This window comes from Hydra vulgaris, chromosome 13 (genome assembly GCF_038396675.1).
Source record: "Hydra vulgaris chromosome 13, alternate assembly HydraT2T_AEP".
In the NCBI taxonomy this organism is placed as follows: domain Eukaryota; kingdom Metazoa; phylum Cnidaria; class Hydrozoa; order Anthoathecata; family Hydridae; genus Hydra; species Hydra vulgaris.
The window spans coordinates 23,832,501-23,856,757 of record NC_088932.1 but is presented as its reverse complement, the minus strand read 5'-3'; the positions used below and the strand labels follow the sequence as shown (position 1 = coordinate 23,856,757).

Genomic DNA, 24,257 nt, shown 5'->3' with positions numbered 1-24,257 from the left:
GTGTGTACCTAACCAAAAACCAAAAATCTAATATTACTTTTAAACAAATGAATATACAAAGAGTTTTATAAGAAACTGACACAAAAACTTAAAATATCTAAAATAAAAAGTATAAAGGAAGTATCTGAGAAAAGTAAGGCTAGTTTGCTTAAATATTTTAATTATAATTTGTACGATTCAATAGAGAATTTTAGTTTTATTGAAATCCAATAAGGATTTTTGTTTTATCAGTATTTGAAAAAAAAAGCCTTTATTCCTGTTCGATATATATATATTTTTTTCAAATATATATATATATATATATATATATATATATATATATATATATATATATATATATATATATATATATATATATATATATATAGTAAGAAAAAAAATTAATAAAAGATGAACCTTGAAGCTTTGAAGATGTTTGGATATTTGTAACAGAAGCAAGATCAAGCATTTCACTTGATACAGCAGAAGTGGAATAAGCAGCTTGAGGCAAAACACCAGTTATGTTTGATGTTGACTTCATTGAACTACTGACATTCTAAATATATTATTAAAATATAAATAAAATAAGCATTAAGTATTTACACCATTAAATTAATGAAGTCTAATTTTGTATATATTTATATGTCTCTCTCTCTCTCTCTCTCTCTCTCTCTCTCTCTCTCTCTCTCTCTCTCTCTCTCTCTCTCTCTCTCTCTCTCTCTCTCTCTCTCTCTCTCTCTCTCTCTCTCTCTCTCTCTCTCTATATATATATATATATATATATACAGTATTGTGAAAAAGTTAAGAACCACTAAAAAAAAAAAAAATTTTTTTCAAATAAATTTAATTAATTTTTATTCTATAGATAATAAAATAGTCTTTTTTTTTCAAACATATTAAATATAGCATGAGAAAAAAGAAAAATTTTTTTTTTTTGAAAGTTAGTTAATAGAACCTATAAAAAATAAGGATTAAATATTATGTGTTAATTTTTTTAAACATTTTTTTTGTGAAAAAGTTAAGAACCACAAAGAATTTTTTGTGCTAAATGCGGCGGAAACGTCTTTTTAAATTTATTTTTCCCTTTTTTTTTAAATATTCTTTTAATGACCTGAGTTATTACTAAAGAACCAATAAAAACATTTGAAAATAATTAATTTTTTAAAATACTTTTAAAAAAAGTATTTAATTTCAAACAAAAAAAAATTCTTTCCTTTTGAAAAAATGAGCAGAAAAGCTATTACCTATGAAGTACGTGTAAAAGTGGTGCATTTTCACCAGGAAGGTAAATCCGCTTGCGAAATTGGAAGAATAGTAAAGCGATCACATAGTTCGGTGCTAACAATCATCAAAAGATTCAAAGAAACGAAATCTTTCGTTGATCGCCATCGTTCTGGAAGACCGCGTTTGACGACACCCAATGATGATCGCCTTTTAATCAGGTTGGCAAAGAAAAATCGAACCATGCCGTCGCATGAATTAAGAAGGGAATGGAAGCTTTCAAATGGACGTCAAGCCTCGGCATCACTTGTGCGTAGGAAACTATTAGCTAACAATATGTTATGGAAAAAAGCTGTTCTAAAACCGCGACTTACCAAACGACATATAAAAAAGCGAAAAGAATTTTGCCAAAGCGTCAAAGAATGGTCTAAACAAAAATGGAGGACAGTAATGTTCAGTGATCAGATGAATATCGAGGTTGATAACCGAAAAAACCGAATTATGATTCGCAGGCAGCCTTCAGAAAAATATAATCACGATTGTATCATTCAAAGAACAAAACAAGGTAGCGGGTCGGTTGGAATATGGTGCTGCATGACATATTATGGTCTCGGTATGTTTAAATTATTTGATGGTCGACTCAACTCTACTTATTATGTCGATATTTTAAATAACAACTTGTTACCGTCAATTGATGCACTTGAGCAAAGCGTTCCATTCATTTTTCAGCAAGACAATGCACCATGTCACAGGGCTAAAATTGTCTCTGAATGGTTCGAAAGTAAAAATATTGAGCGTCTAACTTGGCCACCAAATAGCCCAGATCTAAATTGCATTGAAAATCTTTGGAGTTGGCTTGATAAAGAGATTGCCAAGAAAGCACCAAGGAGCCTTGAGGAGTTGCGCAATATTTTTCCAGCAATACTTGGAAATGTTCCCAAACATATTTTAGAGAATTTAATAGACTCAAAGCCAAATCGTATAAATAAGTGCTTAAAAATTCATGGTAGAATTACACGGTATTAGGTGGTAAAAATTATCGTTTTTTATTCTGTGGTTCTTAACTTTTTCACAATTTTTTTAAAATAAAAATTACCTATAAAACTTTAAATACATTTTTTATATTTGTTTAAAAGTTTTTATCACTATTATTATTTTTTATTTTGTTTGTCTATTTTCTAAAATTTATTATTATTATTCTCTTTACCAGAAAAATATATTCGGTTAAAAAAATTTTTTAAAATAAAAATAAATTATGATTTGTTTTTTTTGTGGTTCTTAACTTTTTCACAATACTGTATATATATATATATATATAGATGCATGTATGTATGCATGCATGTATGCATGCATGTGTGCATGTATGTATGCATGTATGTATGCATGCATGTGTGCATGTATGTATGAATGCATGTGTGCATGTATGTATTTATGTATGTATTAAGCACTGGCGTTACCACATTAGAACAAAGGCGGGTTTTTTTCAATCATGCGATAAAAAGTGAATAAAAAATCGTATCGAATCATACAAAAAATCGAATCGAATCATGCTTTTTTAGATAAAAATTGATGCGCAATAAATTGCATAGCGATTTTGTCCATAAAAATCGTTTTGCAATTTATCGCATTAGGGATTTTTTAACAAAATTTACCAATAGTGTTGCCATTTTTTTGCGATTTGTCGGATTTATAGCAAATAGTTTTCTTTAAGAATGTTGATGTTTTTGCACGGTGAAAAAATAATGCTAAGAACCTTTCTAGGTCAGTAGTTCCATTACTCAACCATCAACTTCAAAATCAGCCTTTTAGTGCGGGTTCAAAAAAAGGACACAACATCAATTGAGTCAAAGCTTTTTACAAGTACAAAAAAAAAAAAAAAACTAAAACTTCAACAAAAATAAAAAAAGTAGTTGCAATGCATCCTGTGAGTTAGTAGATGAAATAAGTTTTGAAATTGACGCACCGACATCTACAAAGTAGATTCTACACCTGTCAAGATTTCCCGAATTCAAGACTTTAGTCAAAAATCTAGATCACAAACATGTTCCTCTTCATAAGATGTACTGTGATTACCTAACTAAAATAGCTATTACCTAAACAAATAAATCACAACTGATCGCAGAGAATCCTTATTTAAAAATTGCTATCAAAATTCACAATTGTGTTGCGGTAACGTCAGTGCTTAGTACATATGTATTTTTATATATATAAGGATGTTAGCCAGCCTGATGGCCCCGTGTATATCGTGGTATTCCTAATTGATTTAAAATTCCCAAAAGTTCATAGAGTCATCGTAAAATATAAAAAAATTAAATCAGTCTCAGATTTAAGTGTCGCGTGAGACAAGTAAAAAACGCAATTAGTACGCACAACAAAAAAATGAGTTAAGTTTATCAATTTTTTTTAATGCGTAAAAGAGCGTTGTCGTTAGGCCAGGTAAATAAAAAAAGCAATTGCTTTGCTCAGAGTTTTTAGAGTAATTGTTCAGCTTACGTGAATAAAAATTTGAGCAAAATCGCTCAAATTTTATTTAAGTAAAGCTCAGCAATTTACTCTAAAAACGTAGAGTAAAATTATTTTTTAAATTTATTTTATTATTCAAAAACTCTTTATTTACACTTTTACTGTTTACTTTAAGTTAGGAATGTTACAAAGATCTTGGCATATTTATAAATATCATACTTTAAAATCTAAAAATAAATTTTTTTTATTAAAAGAACAAAAAACGGTATAATAAATTAGCAGGTATAATAAAACGAAAATAACAGCAACAAGAAAAAAATCAAAAATCAAACTTGCAATGATATTATATGTTATATTTGTGTAAAACATTAAAGAAGGTAATTAAAAACTATATTAATATTATTAATTATTAGCCAATATTTATAAATACAAAAGTTACGTAAATTTTGTAAATTAAAAAAATAATTAATTTTTGTATTTAAACATATTCTTGTATTTAAATACCTAGTATACCAGATATTTAAATATGTCGATTAAATTTAGTTGGTGCCCTTGTGTCCTGAAAGAATTTCACTCTGCCCCTTAAATGCCTTAAATTACTTACTAAAATTAAATTAACTAAAGTAGCAATTGCAACAAACATTCTTTTAACAAACATTCTATTCGACAAAAATCGGCGAGCCAACCAAGTTTCTCAATTAAAAGTTATCGAGCTTTCAAAAACTTTCTAATTTAAAAGCTATCAATTTGAATAAGTAATTTAACTCTATGTTTTGTTTAAGTATTTTAAAATTTTTAGTTTTAAAATACTAATGATTTAAAAACTTAAATAATCAAAAACTTTCCATATAATTAGGGTTACCAGACATCTGGCTTTAAAGGAGAAGAATACAGTGCCAAACCTGTAAAAATAATTTTTTTTACCGTGTTTTTTTCTTTCAAAAAATCGGACAATGGCAACCCAACATATAGTGTTTTTGTCAACAATTGTCCATTAAAAAGTTGTTTTAGCTCTTTATCAAACAAAGAAGAGAAGCGATTTAAAACTTAATACAACCCATTTAAAATTTATTTTGATTGAAACTTATTAGTATCTAAAAAATGTCAAATTTATCTACTTTTTTAAATGTCAGAATGCAATAAGCATTTTTTTTTTTGTAATTATTTAGGCGCTCCCAGAAGTCCTTACATTCTTATCACAAAGCACCGCGGGAGAGCATTTAACAGTAAGTTCACGACTCCTTCTGTACCAATGTCGCTTGTTGGGCTGGAGCTAGACCTCTAGGTTCTGAGCCAGAACTCTAACCCTTGCGCCACAGCTGCTCAAATCCTACATAAAATCCCAATTTCGCAAAAGCGCTGAATTAATTTTTTTCTTGGCTAACACCCTGTGTGTGTGTATATATATATATATATATATATATATATATATATATATATATATATATATATATATATATATATATATATATAAATAATACATATATATGTATATATTTACATATTTTTTTTTTTTGTTCACAATTTTTGCATTAAAACTTGCTTATTTGCCATATTTAAAATAAAAGTGAACACGTTTAAAAGTTATTTTAGTAAATATTGAAACAAAATCTCAGTAATTATGCAATATTAAATTTTGTGATGTTAAGACATATACTACTGATAAACAAGAAGGAAATTTAAGGACATTTAAAGCTACTTTCAATTTGCATAATAATGCAAAAGGGACATTTAAAAACCACTTCCAATTTGCATAGTATTACAGCAGGGACTGTTAAAAGTTTTTTTTTTTTTAAAGGCTATAATGTGTTAAACATGACTTATAAGGTAAATTTAATGCTATATAGTAATAATCCTCATTTTAAACAGCATTATTTCTCAGTTTACACATTATTACTCCACAATTTATGGAGCATAATTTCTCAATATTATATCTTAATATAATATACTTGTCTATTTACATTGAATTATTCCTTAATTTAGTGTTCTTTCTCATTTTAAACAGTATTGTTTCTTAATTTATACAGTATAATACCCATGCCTAATACCACATAATTCATGAATTTAAAATTGTTCAAGTTTTCTTCTATAAAGTTAAAAAATACTTAATGAGTTTTATAAATTATAATAAAGTTAAATAGCATAAAAACTTTGACAAAAATTAATAAAAAAATATTACTAAATGAAAATCTGGCAAATTTAATTCTAATATGCACATTTAAATCAAATTCATAAATTACAATAAAAATCAATACTTACAGAACCAGGGAGATTTTTCTTAATGGAAGCGTCACTCATTGCCATTATTGGATCTGATAAGTGTTTATCAGAAAATTCAGTTGTTAGATTTTTCCGTGTTAACTCCTCAATTATTTGATCTCTTTGTAATTCTAGTTGTTTCTGCTTTGTTATTGATTTAACTTTTGCAAATGCTCTCTTTTCTGCCAAAGCCTGCTCTCTTTCTTCTTCTCTGGAATAGTTTATATACTGCTGCTCTGTCAAAACATTTTGCTCTTGTATTGATTTACTTGATGCCAAACTAGAGTCTCGTTGATACACATCATTGCCTTTTAAGTTTGGTCCAAGTGAATATTGATCTACCACATTTGAAGATAATGTTCCATTGCGCGAAAAAACTGTTAAAGGCGTTGAATCGCTTGTTGCAAAAGAGTTTGACTCTGAAACCTTAATAGAAAAAAAATATAGTGCAGTCATTTGCTTGTCTATCATAGAGTCTATCCAAAAAACCCATTATCTATATCTGAGAATCTGTTAAAAACAAATCCCATTGATCCTCAAATTGAAAATCCACTTTAAAGTATGCAGAATTATGAACTTTGTTATTAATGATAACTTCATCAAAAAAAAAAAAATTAAAATGGTTATATTTTTAAAAAATAGTTAAAAAAAATGCAGGTAATACTTGATTTAAGACTAACCATATGAGCCAAGTTGTGTGAACTATTTGCATAGTTTTGTTGAGTTAAGGGTTTAAAACCAGGTGGAGTTTTAGGAATATCCACTTTTGAGGTAACAATTTGAGTTGGATCTAATTGAGTAGAAGGAACTCGATGTTGTTGTAACAGTGAAGAAGAAGAAAGAACTTCTGCTTTAGAATGCCGATTGTCTATCAAAATGTTTTCTGTAGAAGAAGCACTAAAAGAGGTTTGGTTAAATTAAAAATGTATACTTAAATTAAGAACAACTTCACTTATATTTCATTAATAACAATGAATCATTATTTTCATTTAAATTTGTTTAACAAAACATAAACAGTAACACATTTGATAAAATAAAATACAACCTCAAAGTTGCTGGTAGCAGCGATTTTTCAGTTATCTTGGATTGAACAGGACTTATTGGACCACTACCAAACTCTAATCCTAAAAGCTGCTCCTCAATGTCAGCAACCATATGTGTTGTTCGAGGCATAACAACTGGTTGAGAAGGAACTAAATTAGACTTATGAACTTTTTTTGGTTTCTGAGACCGAGTTTGATGGGATAGAGACAGTTTAGGAGACTGCAGTTGTTCCTGCTCAAGCTTATGACTTTCAGTAACACCAGTGACAACTGGCATAGAAGAAAGTAAACGATGATTCGATTCAGGCATCGAAGACATAGCTTGCGAAAAAACTCTATTGTTTAACGATGTCACAACTAAACTACCTTCATGGTGACTGGAAGGAAATTGATTACTAGCAGCAGCTGTAATGTAGCGAGATAAGTCATTTGTGTGTTGATATGAAGTAACTTCTCCACATGTTGATGAAGGTGGAATTGAACAAATAATGGCTGCATCAACACTAGAGTAAATGATTAAAAATCTCCAAATAATTCAAAATAACTTTAAAAAAAGAAATAAGATAAAAATCTATTATTCATCAATCAATCAATCCATTAAATTTTACAAAGTTTATAAATATATACAACAAAAAGTATCGGAATTCAAAAATTTTCGAAAAAAAATTTTCTTTAAGGGTAACTCAAGTCCCTTAAACATCAGCCGGGTCTTTAATACTATCATAAAAAAGGTTCTTCAAAAGTATATCATGTTGGATCTCAAAAAAAGCAAAATTATATTAAAATTTCTAAAATAATCATTATTTTATAAAAAAAGTATTATTTTAAATTTTACAGCCTGAAAAATTTCATTTTTAACTAAAAATAAAAATATGTACAAAAAAAATTTCATTAAAATCTTTTTTGTAAATGTTTTTTATAAAATGATAATTACTTTTGAAATTTTAATATAACTTCGTTTCTTTGAGACCCATACAGATATACTTTTAAAAAACTTTTTTTTATAAATAATATTAGGGAACCATCTGATGCTTAAGGGACTTGAGCTACCCCTAAAAACATAATTAATTTTGAAAATTTTTCAATTCTTGTATTATTTCATTATATAGAAAACATTTAGAGGGTGTGAGCACACATTTTTTTAAAGGTTATTTTTTTGGGGCACCCTATTATGTATGTAATTATGTATATATATGTATATATATATATATATATGTATATATATATATATATATATATACATATATGTATGTATGTATGTATGTATGTATGTATGAATGTATGTATGTATGTATATATGTATGTATGTATGTAGATATATACATATATATACATACATACATACACACATAAAATATAGTCAGATAAAAATTAAAGAAGTGCAATCAAATGCCATTCTTGATCACGCATAAAATATTTTGTTTTTACAACTTGACCACGCAATTTGTTTTGACAACTCTAGATGTTTTAAAATGCGCTGAAAATAAAAATAAAATTTGTAAGATTAATCTTAAAAATAAATCTAAGAAAAAGAAAAAATACAAGCTCAAAAAACTAAAATTTGAAAAGGAAAATATATTTGTTATGTTTTTTAAAAACTACTATACTATGCAAAATACTTTGTAAATTATTATAGATATATAAAATACATAAACTATTAAGTTTACTTAAGTATACTTAATATTTTACTAAATAAATTATCAAATTATTTATAATTGTTTACAATAAACCCTTTTTATTTAAATTCTCAAAGAATATTATACAAAACTACATTTATATAAATATGTAATTTTTTATAAATCTCTTCAAACTTTTTCTATGACTAATTTTATAAAGACTTCTAACAGCAAAAAACTTAAGCGCGAAAACAAACATTACGAAACGACTTAAATTTAATAGTTTAATAAAAAGTACTGGTTTCAATAAGCATTAAAATAACTATTACGGTAAATTTTTATAAAATAAATTTAAAAGGGTTTTTAAAAGCTAAAATACTTGTTTGAAATTTATAAAAACCATTGGACTAAAAATAAAATAAATACTAAACTATAAATTTAAATTAATAAACCATTGCAACGTTTTAATATAAATGATAAAAATGCGGCTTTTTAATTCAAAAAAATGTAATGCGTTGGCGTCTTTTAAAAAATGAATCAACTCAAAAAATGACATATTTTATTAACATAGCGTGTGTTCAACTTCAGTTTTGGTTTGGTATAATTAAATAAAAAAATAAAGAAGTGAAGTTTATATACAATACTGAATTTATTAACAATTTTGGAACAATTAAAATGATTAGAAAATAAATGCACATAAAATATGTCAGACAAAATGACTGAAAGATGTCCTTTTTTACTGAACAATTTCTTAAGTCCAGTGCTTATTTTGAGCCACATTTGGAGCCCTTTCTTAAGTGCTTATTTTTAGCCCTATATATATATATATATATATATATATATATATATATATATATATATATATATATATATATATATATATATATATATATATATATATATATATATATTATTTCTTATAACAACTTTAAACAAACTATTGATTAAGTTTATTAGTTTTCAATAAAATATTTGTGAACATACTTTATACTTGTAAATAAAACCTTTATCATTAGAACTTTTAGTGATATTGACTAATATATTTTAAATATTATTTGAAGAGCACAGGAAAAAAAAAAGGCAAAGTCACATTTAAAAAGTTTAGAAAAAGTGTATAATGATCATTTATTCAAGTCTTTGTATAAAGTCTTTGTATAAAGTTAGGGAAAAAATTTTTTAAATAAAAATTACAGAAAACTTTATTATAAAGTAAACTTAATCAATATTTCTTTATTTTTCTAATTTTATACTTTTTTGCTAAATAAAGACTTTTATAAATGATCAATACATCCTTTCTCAAATTTTTTTAAATGTGACTATGCCGTTTTTTCCCATACACTCTTCATTTGTATAAAACATATGTTAAGCCAGATAAAACAGGATAAAAATACTTAAATGTTACAAGCCAAAAAAAACAAAAAACAGAAATATAGTAATAAAATGTAAATGAAGTAAATAAAAGCTTGTTAGTACTTTAATCAACTTTAAAAACATATATAAATAAACTTGAAAAAAAAGAATTACTTGATAGTGCATGTGGTCCAAAAAGTATAAGCGTTATTTTAAAACTAGCTTTGTCTGACTTTGTATTCATTTTATTATTTGTCCAATGGTTTTTATAAATTTCTAACAAATATTTTAGCTAAAACCCCTTTTAAATTTATTTTATGAAACTTTTACCATAATAGTCACTTTAATGCTTATAGAAACCAGTAACTATAAAAACCAGTACTTTTGATCATACTATTAAATTTGAGTTGTTATGTAACGTTTGTTTTTCGCTTTAAAAATTTTCTCTATTAAAAGTGTTTTAAAATTAGTCCTAAAAAATGTTTGAAAAAATTTATAAAAAAAAATAATTACATAAATGTAGTTACACATAATATTCATTGATAATTTAGCTAAAATGTGTTAATTGTAAACATAATTAATTTGCAACTTTATTTGATAAAGTAATAAGTAAACTTAATAACTTATGTATTTAATATACTTACATATAATTTATGTATTTAATAATTTCGTATTTTTATTATACTTTTTTATTACATATTTAATTATATATTTAATAATTACATAATTTATGTATTTGAGATGTTTATATAATAACTTATGTATTTAATAATTTACAAAGCATTTCACATGGTTTAATATTTTTTAAAAAACCCAACAAATATATTTTACTTTTCAAATTTTAGTTTTTTGAGCTAAGATTTTTACTTTTTCTTTAAGATTTTCTTTTTGCAAGATAATTTATCTTACAAATTTTCTTTTTATTTTCAGCATATTTTCAAAAGCCTAGAGTTGTCAAAACAAATTGCGTGGTCAAATTGTAAAAAAAAAAAATTTTATGCGTGTTCAGGAAGGCATTCGATCGCACTTCTTTAATTTCTATCGGACATGTCTGGCAAACTTGAGCTTTTATCGGACATATTGTTCGACAGAAAAAATTGGTTATTTCAAGCCCTATATATATATATAAATATATATATATATATATATATATATATATATATATATATATATATATATATATATATATATATACATACAAATATATATATATATGCTGCCTTGTAGGATACGCCTTTTTAGGCAAAGGCTAGGAGATACCAACTCCGACTCAAAACACCCCATGCCTTGGGGCTCTTAGTTGAGTAAAGGCTAGAGATGGTGTCTCAATAAAAATACTTATCTTGGGCAGATGTTAAATGCATCCCGCTACTGTCTTGTAAAAGGCCTCCTAGGCAAAGACTTTTAGGGTAAACAGATTCTATCTGTTGACCAGCCTTGCACCCCTTCTTCATCTATTAGACTGGCGCAAATGTATTTTTAATACATTGTTTGCAGTTTAGGATGATGAATGCTGGATCTTCTTGACTCAATGCAGTTTTCATAGGTTTTGCTTGTGTCACTGTTTTTATGACTAGGCAACTGATTGTATTATATCCTAATAAGGGTAAAGCTCTAAAACTCAGTTTTATGGTTCTGAGGCCGGCTGGTAGTCAGGTTTCCCGAACTCTGTGGTAGCTCTCAGAGAGGCTGATTCCATCAACAGCTGAAAAGTATCAAAGTATTAACAGTGCCATGTTGCACATCAATAGTGTCCCTGTTTGTACTTTTGGTGTGCATTGCCGAGGCCACATTTGGAGCCCTTTGTTACAGCTTTATGTTTATTAATAGTTATGTGGCAATTGCTTGGGCTATTAAACAGTATTCTGAGTACTATCTATGCTTAGAGTCAAGTTCTTTAACAAATTTAAAAATAAATAAAGCACCAAAAACTATAAAAAACAAAAAACGAGCATCATCACCAGTTCTCTAAACCTATCATTCACTAATATTTGTGGTCTTCGAAGTAACTTTTCTTCTGTTAAGTCTTATCTCTTGCAAAGTTCACCAGACCTAATTGCTCTTTGTGAGACTAATTTGAGTTCAGCTGTCTCATCTTGTGATCTTAGTGTTGATGGTTATCTTCCTTTAATTTGTAAGGACTCCAATAGTCACATGCTTGGCCTGGGCATTTACATTCGTAAGAATTCACCCATTTGTCATGAAACTAGGTTTAAATCCACAGACAATTCTTTCATGTGCTTTCGTTTAGCACCACTTCACTCTATTGCCTTTCTCTTTGTTCTATATTGCTTTCCTTCATCTCAAGACTGCACTCTTTTTGATGTTATTTGTGATCATATTGACCAAGCCCTCTCTCTTTATTCATCAGCCTGTATTGTTGTTGTTGGTGACTTTAATGCTCATTACACTGAATAACATGGCTCTAGTATTAGTGACTCTGCAGGCATTAAAGCCCATAACTTTTGCCTTTCTCAATCCCTACCTCAAATAGTCAACTTTCCAACTCGCTTTCCAGACAACCCGAATCATTTATCTTCTCTACTCAGCTTATGTCTTGTTTCTGATCTTAGTTTCTCCACATTCACGCTTAGGTGCTTCTGATCACAGTTTGATCTCTCTAAAACTAATATCTTATTCTTCTTCAACATCTGAATCCCTCTATCATCGTACCTCTTACAACTACCTTAAAGCTGACTGGGACTCTTTCTGTGATTTTCTTCGTGATGGCCCTTGGGTAAAAATCTTTCGCCTTCCTGTCGACAAATGTGCTTCTTACATAACTATGTAGATTCAGGCTGGCATCAAATCTTTTGTTCCCTCTTGACAATTCCAGGTCAAGCCTCACTCTCCTCCATGGTTTTTCTCACATTTTGCTGCTGAGATTGCTAATCGAAACCGTTACTTCCATATCTATCAGCAAAACAATTCTCCAGAAAGCAGTTGTCTGTTTACTACTGGTAAAGCCCGCTATTCTCAAGTCATGAAATCTCATATTTCATCACAAAAATTAGGCTCCTGTGACTTCTGGAGAATCTTTAATAGTATTAATAATAAAGGCAAATCTATAATTCCACCAATTGTTTGCTAGAACTTTTCATCAATATCATCTCTTGATTCCACTAGTTGCGTTCTACCTGATATTGCCAGCAAACAGGTTGATCCATCGCTTGACATTTGGATCACTCCAGCTTCTGTATCTAAAGTGATTTCCTGCTTAGACTCTTCTACAGCTTGTGGCCTAGACAACATACTTGTTATTGTCTTGCAGAAGCGTTCTCTGGAGTTGTCGTCTATACTTTCAAAACTATTCAACAAATGCTTATCAGAGTCTTGTTTTCAAGCCTGCTGGAAAGCGGTATCTGTTATCCCTATTTTAAAAAATTCTGGAGACCGATCTGATTGGTCTAACTACCGCCCCATTAGTCTTCTTCCTATCATAAGCAAAGTTTTTGAATCTTTAATTAACAAACACTTAATTTCTCATCTTTATTCTTATAACTTACTTTCTGACCATCAATATGGATTTCGATCTTTTTGTTCTACAGCTGATTTGCTAACAGTAATAACTGATAGAATTTATCTTGCATTAGATAAAGGTGGAGCGGTTTTGATAAAGTTTGGCATGCTGGTCATCTTTATAAGTATTCTTCTTATGTTGTATCTGGCAACATATTTAAGATTATTGAATCCTTCCTTTCCAATAGTAGTATAAAAGTTATCCTTGATGGACAGTACTCTTCTTCTTATTCTGTAACTTCAGGGGTTCGTTAAAGTCCTATCCTTATCGAGCTCAACACTTTCTTACTTCAGATTCTATTCTCCATCTCCATAAATCTCAAATCCGGCCTTGCATGGAATACTGTTACCATATCTGGGGCGGATCTTCTAATGATGCCCTTTCTTTTTTAGACAAGGTGCAAAAACGCATTGTAAACACAGTTGGACCTGCTCTTGCAGGCAACCTCCAACCATTATCACATCGTCGTAATGTTGCTTCAATTTTTTTTTCTACAAATACTATAATGGGCACTGCTCTAAAGAGCTAGCGCCTCTTGTGCCATCTACTAAAATTCATTCTCACATTACTCATCATTCAATTAAGTCTCATCCTTTTTCTGTGACTGTTCCTAAGTGCTCCAAAAACTCTTATTCAACTAGTTTTTTCCCTTGAAGATCAGTTCTTTGGAATTCGCTTCCTTCATCTTGCTTTCCTGAATCATATAATTTGCAATCCTTTAAGTTGTCTGTCAATCGTTATCTGGGTCTACAATCGTCATCTTTTCTTTTCCAGTAACTTCCAACTTTAATTAGTGGTTGCTTGAAGATTTGTTGGAAGGGAAGATATTCAAATATATATATAATGCCTGTCAATATATAAATAATTTATATATATATATATATATATACATATATATATATATATATATATATATATATATATATATATATATATAAATATAAATAATGTATGTATAAATATATATATATATATATATATATATATATATATAATGTATGTATATATATAATATATTTATATATATAATGTATGTATATGTATATGTATATATATATATATATATAAATATAAATAATGTATGTATAAATATATATATATATATATATATATATATATATATATATAATATATATATATATATAATGTATGTATATATATAATATATGTATATATATAATGTATGTATATGTATATGTATATATATATATATATATGTATATGTATATATATATATATATATATATATATATATATATATATATATATATATATATATATATATATATATATATGTAAGGAAAAAGTACTGAGTTTGATCCCCACCATGTTCCTAGTTGTACCGCACAACTTTTTTCTGGTATTTGCCATTGGGCAACCGCGACTGTACACCACTGTATATGTATATATATACACACATAAATGTTAAATATATACACACATAAATGTATATATATACACACATAAATGTTTAAAAATAAAAATAAGATTTTTATTTTTAAGAATTGCCCATATATAGTCAGATTTTTTTTTTTTTTTTTTGGTGAACTTTTAGCAAATGAATATTGATGTAGACACATTAAAGTTTATTTAAAATATACCTTTAGTACTAAAATTAATTTAAGTCATTTTTATGCTTCCAAAAGTTACGATTTTTTTCATTGTCACATGATAAAAAAGTATCATTTTAAAATGGAATTTTATCGATGAATTTATTTTCTTTATCTAAATTAATTTAGCTCAAGCTAACATGTTCAAACTGTTGCTGGTCAAATTTTATACTTTATGAAATATATATATTTAAAGAAAATAATGAAAGAACTTCTGCAATTTTCATGTAATGTATGTTAACAAAAAGATGATAAAGTTTTGTTTTTTCTAAAATTTTGTTAAAAAACTTAATTTTTTTAATAATATATGCAAAAGAATATTAAATGGTTTTTACGTTTAAAGTTTTAAATAATGATGCTTAGTTAAAGCACTTTTTTTTAAATTTGTTTAACATAAAACTACATGTTTTAAAACTACATGAATTTACTAAAATTCTGGTGCTTTTTCGTTAACAAAATGAATTACATCATTAAATAATTATTTTTTCGTTGCGTTGGTTTGACAAGGTTATAACTGGAACTTTTTATATTAGAAGAACTTTGAAAAAAAAAAAAAATTTTTTAAATGTTAATTAAAATTATTTATATTGTTTTTTTTTATTTGTTTCTGTATTTTTATTTTTTTTTTTGACATATAAATATACACAAATAAAGAAAAATAAGAATTATATAAAAAATTTTATTTAGACAAAAAAAAAGAAAGAAAAAAAAAAGATTTATCTGCTATTCTTCTAATATAAAAAAATCAATTAGAACCTTTCTTATTTTTGTTTTAGTAAAACAAATCGTTTGTAAATGTAATAAAGGGGGGTCATCCATAAAGTGCCCAATTATGTCACCCTATATTTGTCCATTCTTAACCCCTTCCTTCCTGACACAAACAATCACATATACCTGAAACCCCTCTTCCTTCTAAACTGTGATAGCAGTTTTTATGTTTTTAAAAGATTTAAATGCAAATACTTTGCAGCATTTAAAGAATTCAGCATAAACATAAGAAGTGTAAGTAAAAACTTTGACAAATCAAAGATTTTCTTATTTAAATGACTCAAATAAGTATTAATAAAGTTGTAATACTAAAATAATTTTTCAAAGTTGCTCTTGGTCTTGCGGAAAATTTGTTTTTGATTTGATAACATTCATAAATGTAATGAAAAATCACTCAGGAAGAGTGACCACCAGTTTTTTAAAATTTGCTTTGTTAATTATTTTTAATGAATGAGTTCAATACATTTGCAACTCTTTTGTTATGTAACTCTAACTCTTAACAATAGATATAAAAAATCCACAATAATAACCACTCGGTAATTTAAGTTAAATATATAGTATCAAAAAAAAAAAAAGTTTATTTTCCTTAGCTGGTCACCTCTGATAAACTTTTATATATTTTTAAAGCCAGACTCAAAACTTTCTTTTATTCTTTAGACTAACAGCTTTCATACAAATTAACTAAAAGTTTAATTTACAGTTTAAATAGGCAAATATTTAATAAAGTTGTTGCGCATATAACATAAGTTAAAAATGTAACTGCCCATATGTGCGTGTGTGTATATATATATATATATATATATATATATATATATATATATATATATATATATATATATATATATATATATATATATATATATATAAAATAAAAAACACTCAAAAAATAATACTCAAATATGATAAAAAGAAATACTTTTCAGGAACATATTTCCCATCATTAATTGTTGTATTCCATTGCATAGAAGAATCCATACCATTCATTTGTGCCCAATTATTGTCACTTGGAAGCGAACTGTCTGATAATTGGGCTGACTCTTCCTAAAATATATTTTATATTTTTCACCATAAGTTTCTTCTCCTAGTTCACCATAAAGTTATTTTCCCAGCTTTATGTATTGCTATGATTTGTTATGATTAATGTTTGGAACTAATCAATGCTTTAATTAGTTTTGCATTTGATGAAGTCAATTAGAAATATACTTTACCAAAGTAAACTAATATTACCATAGTACCAAATAAAGAGATATTTGTACAGTAAATATTACTTAAGTATTATTAGGTAAATTACTTATTAAGTTAATTAAAAAAAACTAAATCAAAAGTTAACCAAACTTCATGTATTTCTTAAAGTTTAAAATCGGTATATTTTTTTATCCATTTTATAAATTTTTTTTTATTTATACAAATTGGTCTACATTATTGGCTTTACTTATTTAAAAAATATAAAACTTTTATTAAACTATATCAATTATGTATTATATAATTGAATCTATATTCCATACAATAAATTTTTTTTAGTTTTTGGCCATTTCTTCCTTTAAAAAAAAAAAATTACCTTTGAAAAATCCTCATTTGGATACTCAGTTTGATTTAAGTCTTCAGTAGGCCCTAACCAATCTTTTAGAAAAAATGTAAACCTTGAAGTTTTTGAATTCTTAACAAAACAAAACTGCATAACAACAAATTTAAAAGTTTAAAACAACAAATTTAAAAGTTAAATATTCTAAAATGATTTTTACTAAACTTTTACTAAATTTTTTATTTTATAAAAAAACTTGTTAAAAAACCTTTGTTATCATCACTGTCTTCATTGTGTTTTGCCTCACATTCCCATGACTCCTCTGAAATCATATAACCATATTGAATATAAAAAGAGTATAAAAATATAAAAAGCATTTTACTTCAATAGGAATCTGTTCAAATATTTTCATTTTTATCATTAAAAAATTTTAATTGCAGTTTTTAAACAAAAAAATAAAAAACATTTTCATAATACCATCATTTTCTCCATTTTCGAATTTCTGCAATTTTTGTGCCCTTCCTCCTTTCACAGGCCCATGTTTGTTCTGTCTTGATGGACTAATGTTTAAATTTAATTAAAAATAACCAATAGTTACCAATAATCAACTTCTATGTAATCTACTCTGCAATTGTTTTTCAAAACGCCTTAAGATGTTTATTACATACTTCAAGAAAATTCCAAGAAAAAAAAATTATTAGAAGAAACTTTTTGTGAAATGTTTTTTGAAACTAATAACTTTTATGAATTTTTTCATAGTATTTCGAAAATACTTATTCAATAACGCTTGTAAGCATCTAAATTATTTTATTTTGTAAAAACGTCAAATTAATTTTTTTTTACTTTAAGGCGTTTTGAAAAATGGCTGTAATATTATTAATGAAAAAAGTATATCTTTTTTTCATAGGTAAAAAATAAATTAAAAAATATTATAAGAGATAATAGTGAAAAAAATAACTTTAATTTAAAACAGCTTTTATTAAAATAAATTTTGTTAAAAAAATATTTTTTACTAGCAGAAAAATAACAAACAACATAAAATAAACATTTCTATTCATATATTGTAGTGGTAAAGTACTGGCTTTGTAAGGAAAAAGTACTGAGTTTGATCCCCACCATGTTCCTAGTTGTACCGCACAACTTTTTTCTGGTATTTGCCATTGGGCAACCGCGACTGTACACCACTGTATATGTATATATATACACACATAAATGTTAAGCTATAATTTTATGTTAAGTTATAAAGCAATTATAGTTAACTCTGATGTATGTATGTATGTATGTATGTATGTATGTATGTATCAATTCACGGAATTAGGAAAAATGAGGTCGGCAATAATTTGCTGACCTCAATCTTTTTGAAGTCGGCATCAGGTCGGCAAAAATTATTTGATACAAAGGTCTAACCATAAAACATAGAAACAAGGTCGGCAATTTTTTGCCGATCTTAAATACTTTCAAATCGGCAGTTAGATCAGCATTGCCGAATGCCGACCCTAATTCCGAGGGTTGATGTATGTATGTGTGTATGTTTGTATGTATGTATGTATAATATATACAAATTATATGCAATAAAATATCAAATACTTTTATTTAAATAAAATAATTACTATTTAAGAATTTTTGATAAAATTTTGCTTCTTTTGAATAACAGGTTGACATACTTATAAATAAATTTTTTTCAGATAATATTTTTTTTTAACTGTTAATTTTTTGCATGTCATGGTTTTTTGAATGAAAACACACAATAAAAATTTTTAAAATTTCAAAACTTAATTCGAAAATTATAGCAATTATAAGCAATATTATTTGATAATTTCAATAAAAACAAACTAACAAATATAAATAAAAATAAAATACCTTTGAAATGCCATTCCACCCCTACCAAATCCACCTCTGCCAAAACTACCTCTACCAACACCACTTCTTCCTCCACGACCACCTACAATATTTATAAAATGAGTCACTTTTAATGTGTTGCACTCCTTAGAAATTAAAAAAATATTACTGGTTATAATAAATCAACCTGATTAAACATGCTATTATTTAGTTGCATATCAAGATTTAGAAATTATTTTTAATAACTCATATGATCTATTGCATACATTTTTTTCTCAGTTTTTCATTACTATAACCCGTCTGTTTTTTATTTTCATTATTTTCATTATATTTATTACTATTATTACATAATGGTATTATTTCAATATTTTCTTCCTTATTATTTTATTTATATGTTACCTTGTTTTGTTTATTGTTTTGTTGGTTTGTTTTTATTTTACATTTGTTGTTATTTTATGTTGTCATAACTTTGAACTATTTACGTTTATCTGTCATAAAAAAATTACACTGTAAATTTTTGTCTATAGCTGAATAAACATATTTTAGAAAGAATTTGGTTATTTACTTTATCAGAACTTATTATTACATTCACTATTAATTTTCAGTTGTGTTGTGTAAGAATTAATTAAAAAATAAGTCAAAGCTTACTTTTTAATTAATTCTGAAAAATTATCGATAAATTTACCTTGTATATTAACTAAAATTACTGGTAAATTGAGTTTAAAAAAAACTATATCCAAAGGGAGTATTTTTCTTATAAATATTAAACATGCAATTTTAATCGAATACAGAAAGTCCTATGAAACTTCAAAGTTTAATTGTTTTAAAATTAAAATTTATTGCTAATTTTACCAGTAAATTTGATTTCAAAATTTACCAGTAAAATTACACCACTATTTTGTAGACCAAGTATCAGTAGGCGAGCCGAAATAGAAAGTGGATGTAAATTTCACAACACTCAACTGATTAAACAATTAAAAAAATATAATACATTTTTTTTTTTTTAAAAACACCTTTGCTTCCAACAAGGCTGCAAGCAACCACTAACTAGAGTTGGAATTAGACATGACAAGATCTGGATTACTTATATTCAAATTTTTTAAAAAAAAAAAATTTTACTTACTGCAATAATAACAAAATAGTGCTAAAAATAAGTGATACCCCTAAAGTTTCCTCTTCCTCGACTTCCTCTACCTCTGCCACGTCCGTGCTCATTTGTAAAATTATTCACTTCTGTTTTTACTTCATTTTTTTTAATATCAAACCTTTCAGTTTCATTGTTTTTTCCTTGCTTTTCTATTAATGGTTGTGTAATCCAAGCTGTAATTATTTATGATAAATAAAAGCTCAAATAAAACAATTTTTTAAATTTTAAATATTTATATAATATTCTTTATATATATATATATATATATATATATATATATATATATATATATATATATATTTTTTTTTTTTTATAAATATTTACACACACACACATATATATATACATATACATAAATATATATATATACATACACATATATATATACATATATATATACACATATATATATATACTTATATATATATATATACATATATATATAAATATATATATACATATATATATATATATATATATATATATATATATATATATATATATATATATATATATACATATATATATCAGGGGTAGAACCACTGGTTTTTTCCTGGTCACCCTGCAGGCGACTGAAATATTGTATATGTCCTACTTGAGTCGTCTTCTGTGAAAATCATTAATTCAACATTAACAATGATTCAGGTGCCTATTTAAGTTATTCAAAATGCAACTAATATGTTTAAAAAAATGATACAACAGCATTTTGAATAAAAAAAAACTTTAATTGTCAAACTCATTTTGAATTAAGAAAAAAATGTAATTCAAGTTGCGACTGTAACACTTACATTTTTACATACATTTGCATTTTGAATTGAAAAAAAAACTTCAAAATGCAACAACTTTTTGAAAAACATCTTAATATTGCACTTTGAAACATTTTAAATTGTGTACATGACTAATTTCATTCAAGTCGGCTTCTTTACATTTAGTAAAATTATTACATTTAGTAAAATTATTCAACGCATTATAGTTTATTCATTTTTAAACATTGTGCATAATTTATATACATTTTAAAACATATTGTACTCTAAATGCTTTTTTAAAGGTTTCTTTTAATCAAATAAAATCTTTATAGTTCAAAATACGGTTTTATTATTAAACACTCTTTTGTAAGTAAAATCTGTCTGGTCATCTTGCCGGACAATCAACAGGCATTTTTTTCAAAATTTTAGTCGCTCTTCTATGATACACGTTGCCATGTGCTGCTAAACGATCATGACATGATATTCTTCTGTGTGTTTGTGCCAGGGTTGGCACCAAAAAACCCAAACCCAAAAACCCACCCAAAAACCCAAGAGCAAAAACCCACCAAAAACCCAACTTAATGGGTTTTTGGTCTTAAATTTTTTATTTATAATTATTATATTCATAAATTAATTTCCATTCACATTCAAGATTTGATGCTGCTCAAAAATTGTTCTAAAAATAAGAAGTTTAGTGAATCATAAATGAGAATTTATTTTATTTGAAGCAGTAATATTCAAACTTAAAGGTTTAAAACAAAGTTATTTAACAATTTAGTCATCAGCAACTGTGCATCTTGACCTTAATGTAAATAAATTTGTACAAGCATTGTTGCTTTTCCTCTTCCTAGAAGATTCCTAATTTTGCACCAAATAATGCTAAAGGATGAGAAAAATCTTTTAATGGACTATTTGGACAAATGTACAACTGTCATTATAATCTTGCAAAACTTGCAGGCAATTTGGAAAACTTTCCTTTAATTCTATAATTCTCCACCAATTTGTTCCTGATTTTGTGCTTTTTACACTATCGTTGAATTAATATTTTAGGCAACAAATTTTTTTTTAGTTTAAATGTTTAGTAGCCTGGCATAAATTCAGGATAGACTTCATTCCTCAGCTTCTTCTTCTTGATTTCTATCCAATGTTTTTTCTAAGTAAATAAGTAAAGTTATAAGGGTAATAAACTTAAAAATTTTTTTATCTGTATTTATTTTAATTTGATCTGATACAAGTTTTTAATTTTTTTTACAATTTTACAGTTACCTTCATTATTTTTAGTTATATTTGGGATCTTTTAAATTGGCCAGAAAATGATATGAAACCATTACTTTTTGAAAACTTCTTTAAAATATCATCTTTGTATCGTCTTGGATACTATGAGCAATTATGAAATCATTACTGTACTCCAATCATCTTGAATTAGGGTAACATCACAATTATCATCAAGATCATTTTTCATTATATTGATTACTTCTTCATTTACCTTTACTAAGAGCTCTGAAGACATCTGTTTTCTATTTTGGGGTTCGCACTCAGGTCTAAATATTTTAAGCAGCTCGGTAGTCAAGTCAAGATTTTCTACTATGTTAAATGGTATATTTATTGAAAAAAAAACCTTGCAATTTGCAAATCCAGTTCATTCTTTTGATTACTTGCTGTTGTTAACAAATTTAGAAATGGATGTTTGCCATTGCATCGTGCAATGAACAATTGACAAATAAGAAAAATCACTAAAAAAGCTTAAACAATTTGGATCATTATTTTCCGACTAGTTAGACTTGTTTGATGCTGCAGATATAGATTGCCTTGACTCTAAAACTGATATATTGCTAAATACTTCTGCAGAATCATTAGCGTATCTTTTTTCTTTCTTCTGGATTTATCAAAATGGATCTTAACTCTCTCTATTTTTTTAATTATGCTTTCTTTGCAATAATTAGATATTATTCAATTTGGTTGATCACTTAATATGACCAGTTCATTCCACCCACTAGCCTAATTTCTTCCCTCTGATTGATACTTTGACATATTAATGTCAAATGAAGACCTATAATCTACCTATATTTTAAATTTAACTAGAAAGATAACTCAATTTAAAAATAGCTTTATATTAAAAAAAAATGCATCTGATTATTAATTAAGCTTTTGTATAAGACAATATAACTTTAAAAAATAAAAAATAGCTTTTAAATAACTTAAACTTTGTTACTAAAGATTTATACCGAACTTTAGTAAAAACCTAAAAACCCAATAACCCACCCAAAAACCCAGTTGGGTTGGGTTTTTGCCAACCCTGGTTTGTGCATGTGTGTGCGCGTGTGTCTATATATATATATATATATATATATATATATATATATATATATATATATATATATATATATATATATATATATATATATATATATATATATATATATATATATATATATATATATATTTATATACAAGGCTCAATTTAGTTTTTTAATAAAGTCCCGGACGAAATGTCCGAATAAAAAAAAAATTTTCTAAATCTAATTTTTTACAGTTTTACAGAACCAAGTTATGCAATCGAAATCTTGGTTATGTTATTCAGTTTATTTTAACGTTAGTTATTCAAAATATTTCATCACAGATTTTTGCATTTTTTAACTAAATAGTTCTAATTTAATATTGCATGTTTTTTTAGATAGGCTTAAATTTTCACACTGTAACTGATAACACTTATTTTTTCTATTCTTTACAACTTGACAACGGCTGTTTTGATGTTTTAACAACTTAAATGCAATAAAAAAAAATCTTTATGTTACAAATAACTTTTAATCGTTGATCTTTTTTAAAGTTTTTATTTTACACAAAGGCTTTAAATAAAATCAAAAATTTATTATAATGATTGGTTAAAATAAACACATTGTGTGAAAATTAAATGTTATATTTAATTTTTTTTTAGTAGCCATGTATTTTTTATGATAAATTTAAACGTTTGAAACTATCTTTAAAATAGTTTCAAATGTTTAAATTTATCATAAAAAGTCTTTCTAAAAATCTTTTAAAAGATTATTTTTTATGTTACTTTAAATTATGAATAACTTAAATTAAATCTTCCCATGATTTAATTGCCACTTTTTTTTTAAACTTGACTTACTAACAAAGCAAAAAATGATTAAAAATTACTATTTTAAAAAGACT

The 24,257-nt window shown here is 26.1% G+C and overlaps 1 protein-coding gene across 1 annotated transcript in view; it reads right to left on the bottom strand.

The window, feature by feature from the left end:
- Positions 1 to 24,257, bottom strand: part of LOC100205913 (ubiquitin-associated protein 2-like) — a 55,821-nt gene that overhangs the window by 9,223 nt on the left and 22,341 nt on the right. The window contains exons 7-16 of the mRNA XM_065816764.1: positions 20,352 to 20,510; positions 19,212 to 19,293; positions 17,829 to 17,911; positions 17,620 to 17,673; positions 17,388 to 17,449; positions 16,746 to 16,870; positions 6,968 to 7,468; positions 6,603 to 6,819; positions 5,923 to 6,348; positions 397 to 535 (exon numbers count right to left, since the gene is read on the bottom strand). Coding sequence (XP_065672836.1) covers positions 397 to 535; positions 5,923 to 6,348; positions 6,603 to 6,819; positions 6,968 to 7,468; positions 16,746 to 16,870; positions 17,388 to 17,449; positions 17,620 to 17,673; positions 17,829 to 17,911; positions 19,212 to 19,293; positions 20,352 to 20,510 — 1,848 coding nt within the window. The remainder of the gene's footprint in view (positions 1 to 396; positions 536 to 5,922; positions 6,349 to 6,602; positions 6,820 to 6,967; positions 7,469 to 16,745; positions 16,871 to 17,387; positions 17,450 to 17,619; positions 17,674 to 17,828; positions 17,912 to 19,211; positions 19,294 to 20,351; positions 20,511 to 24,257) is intronic.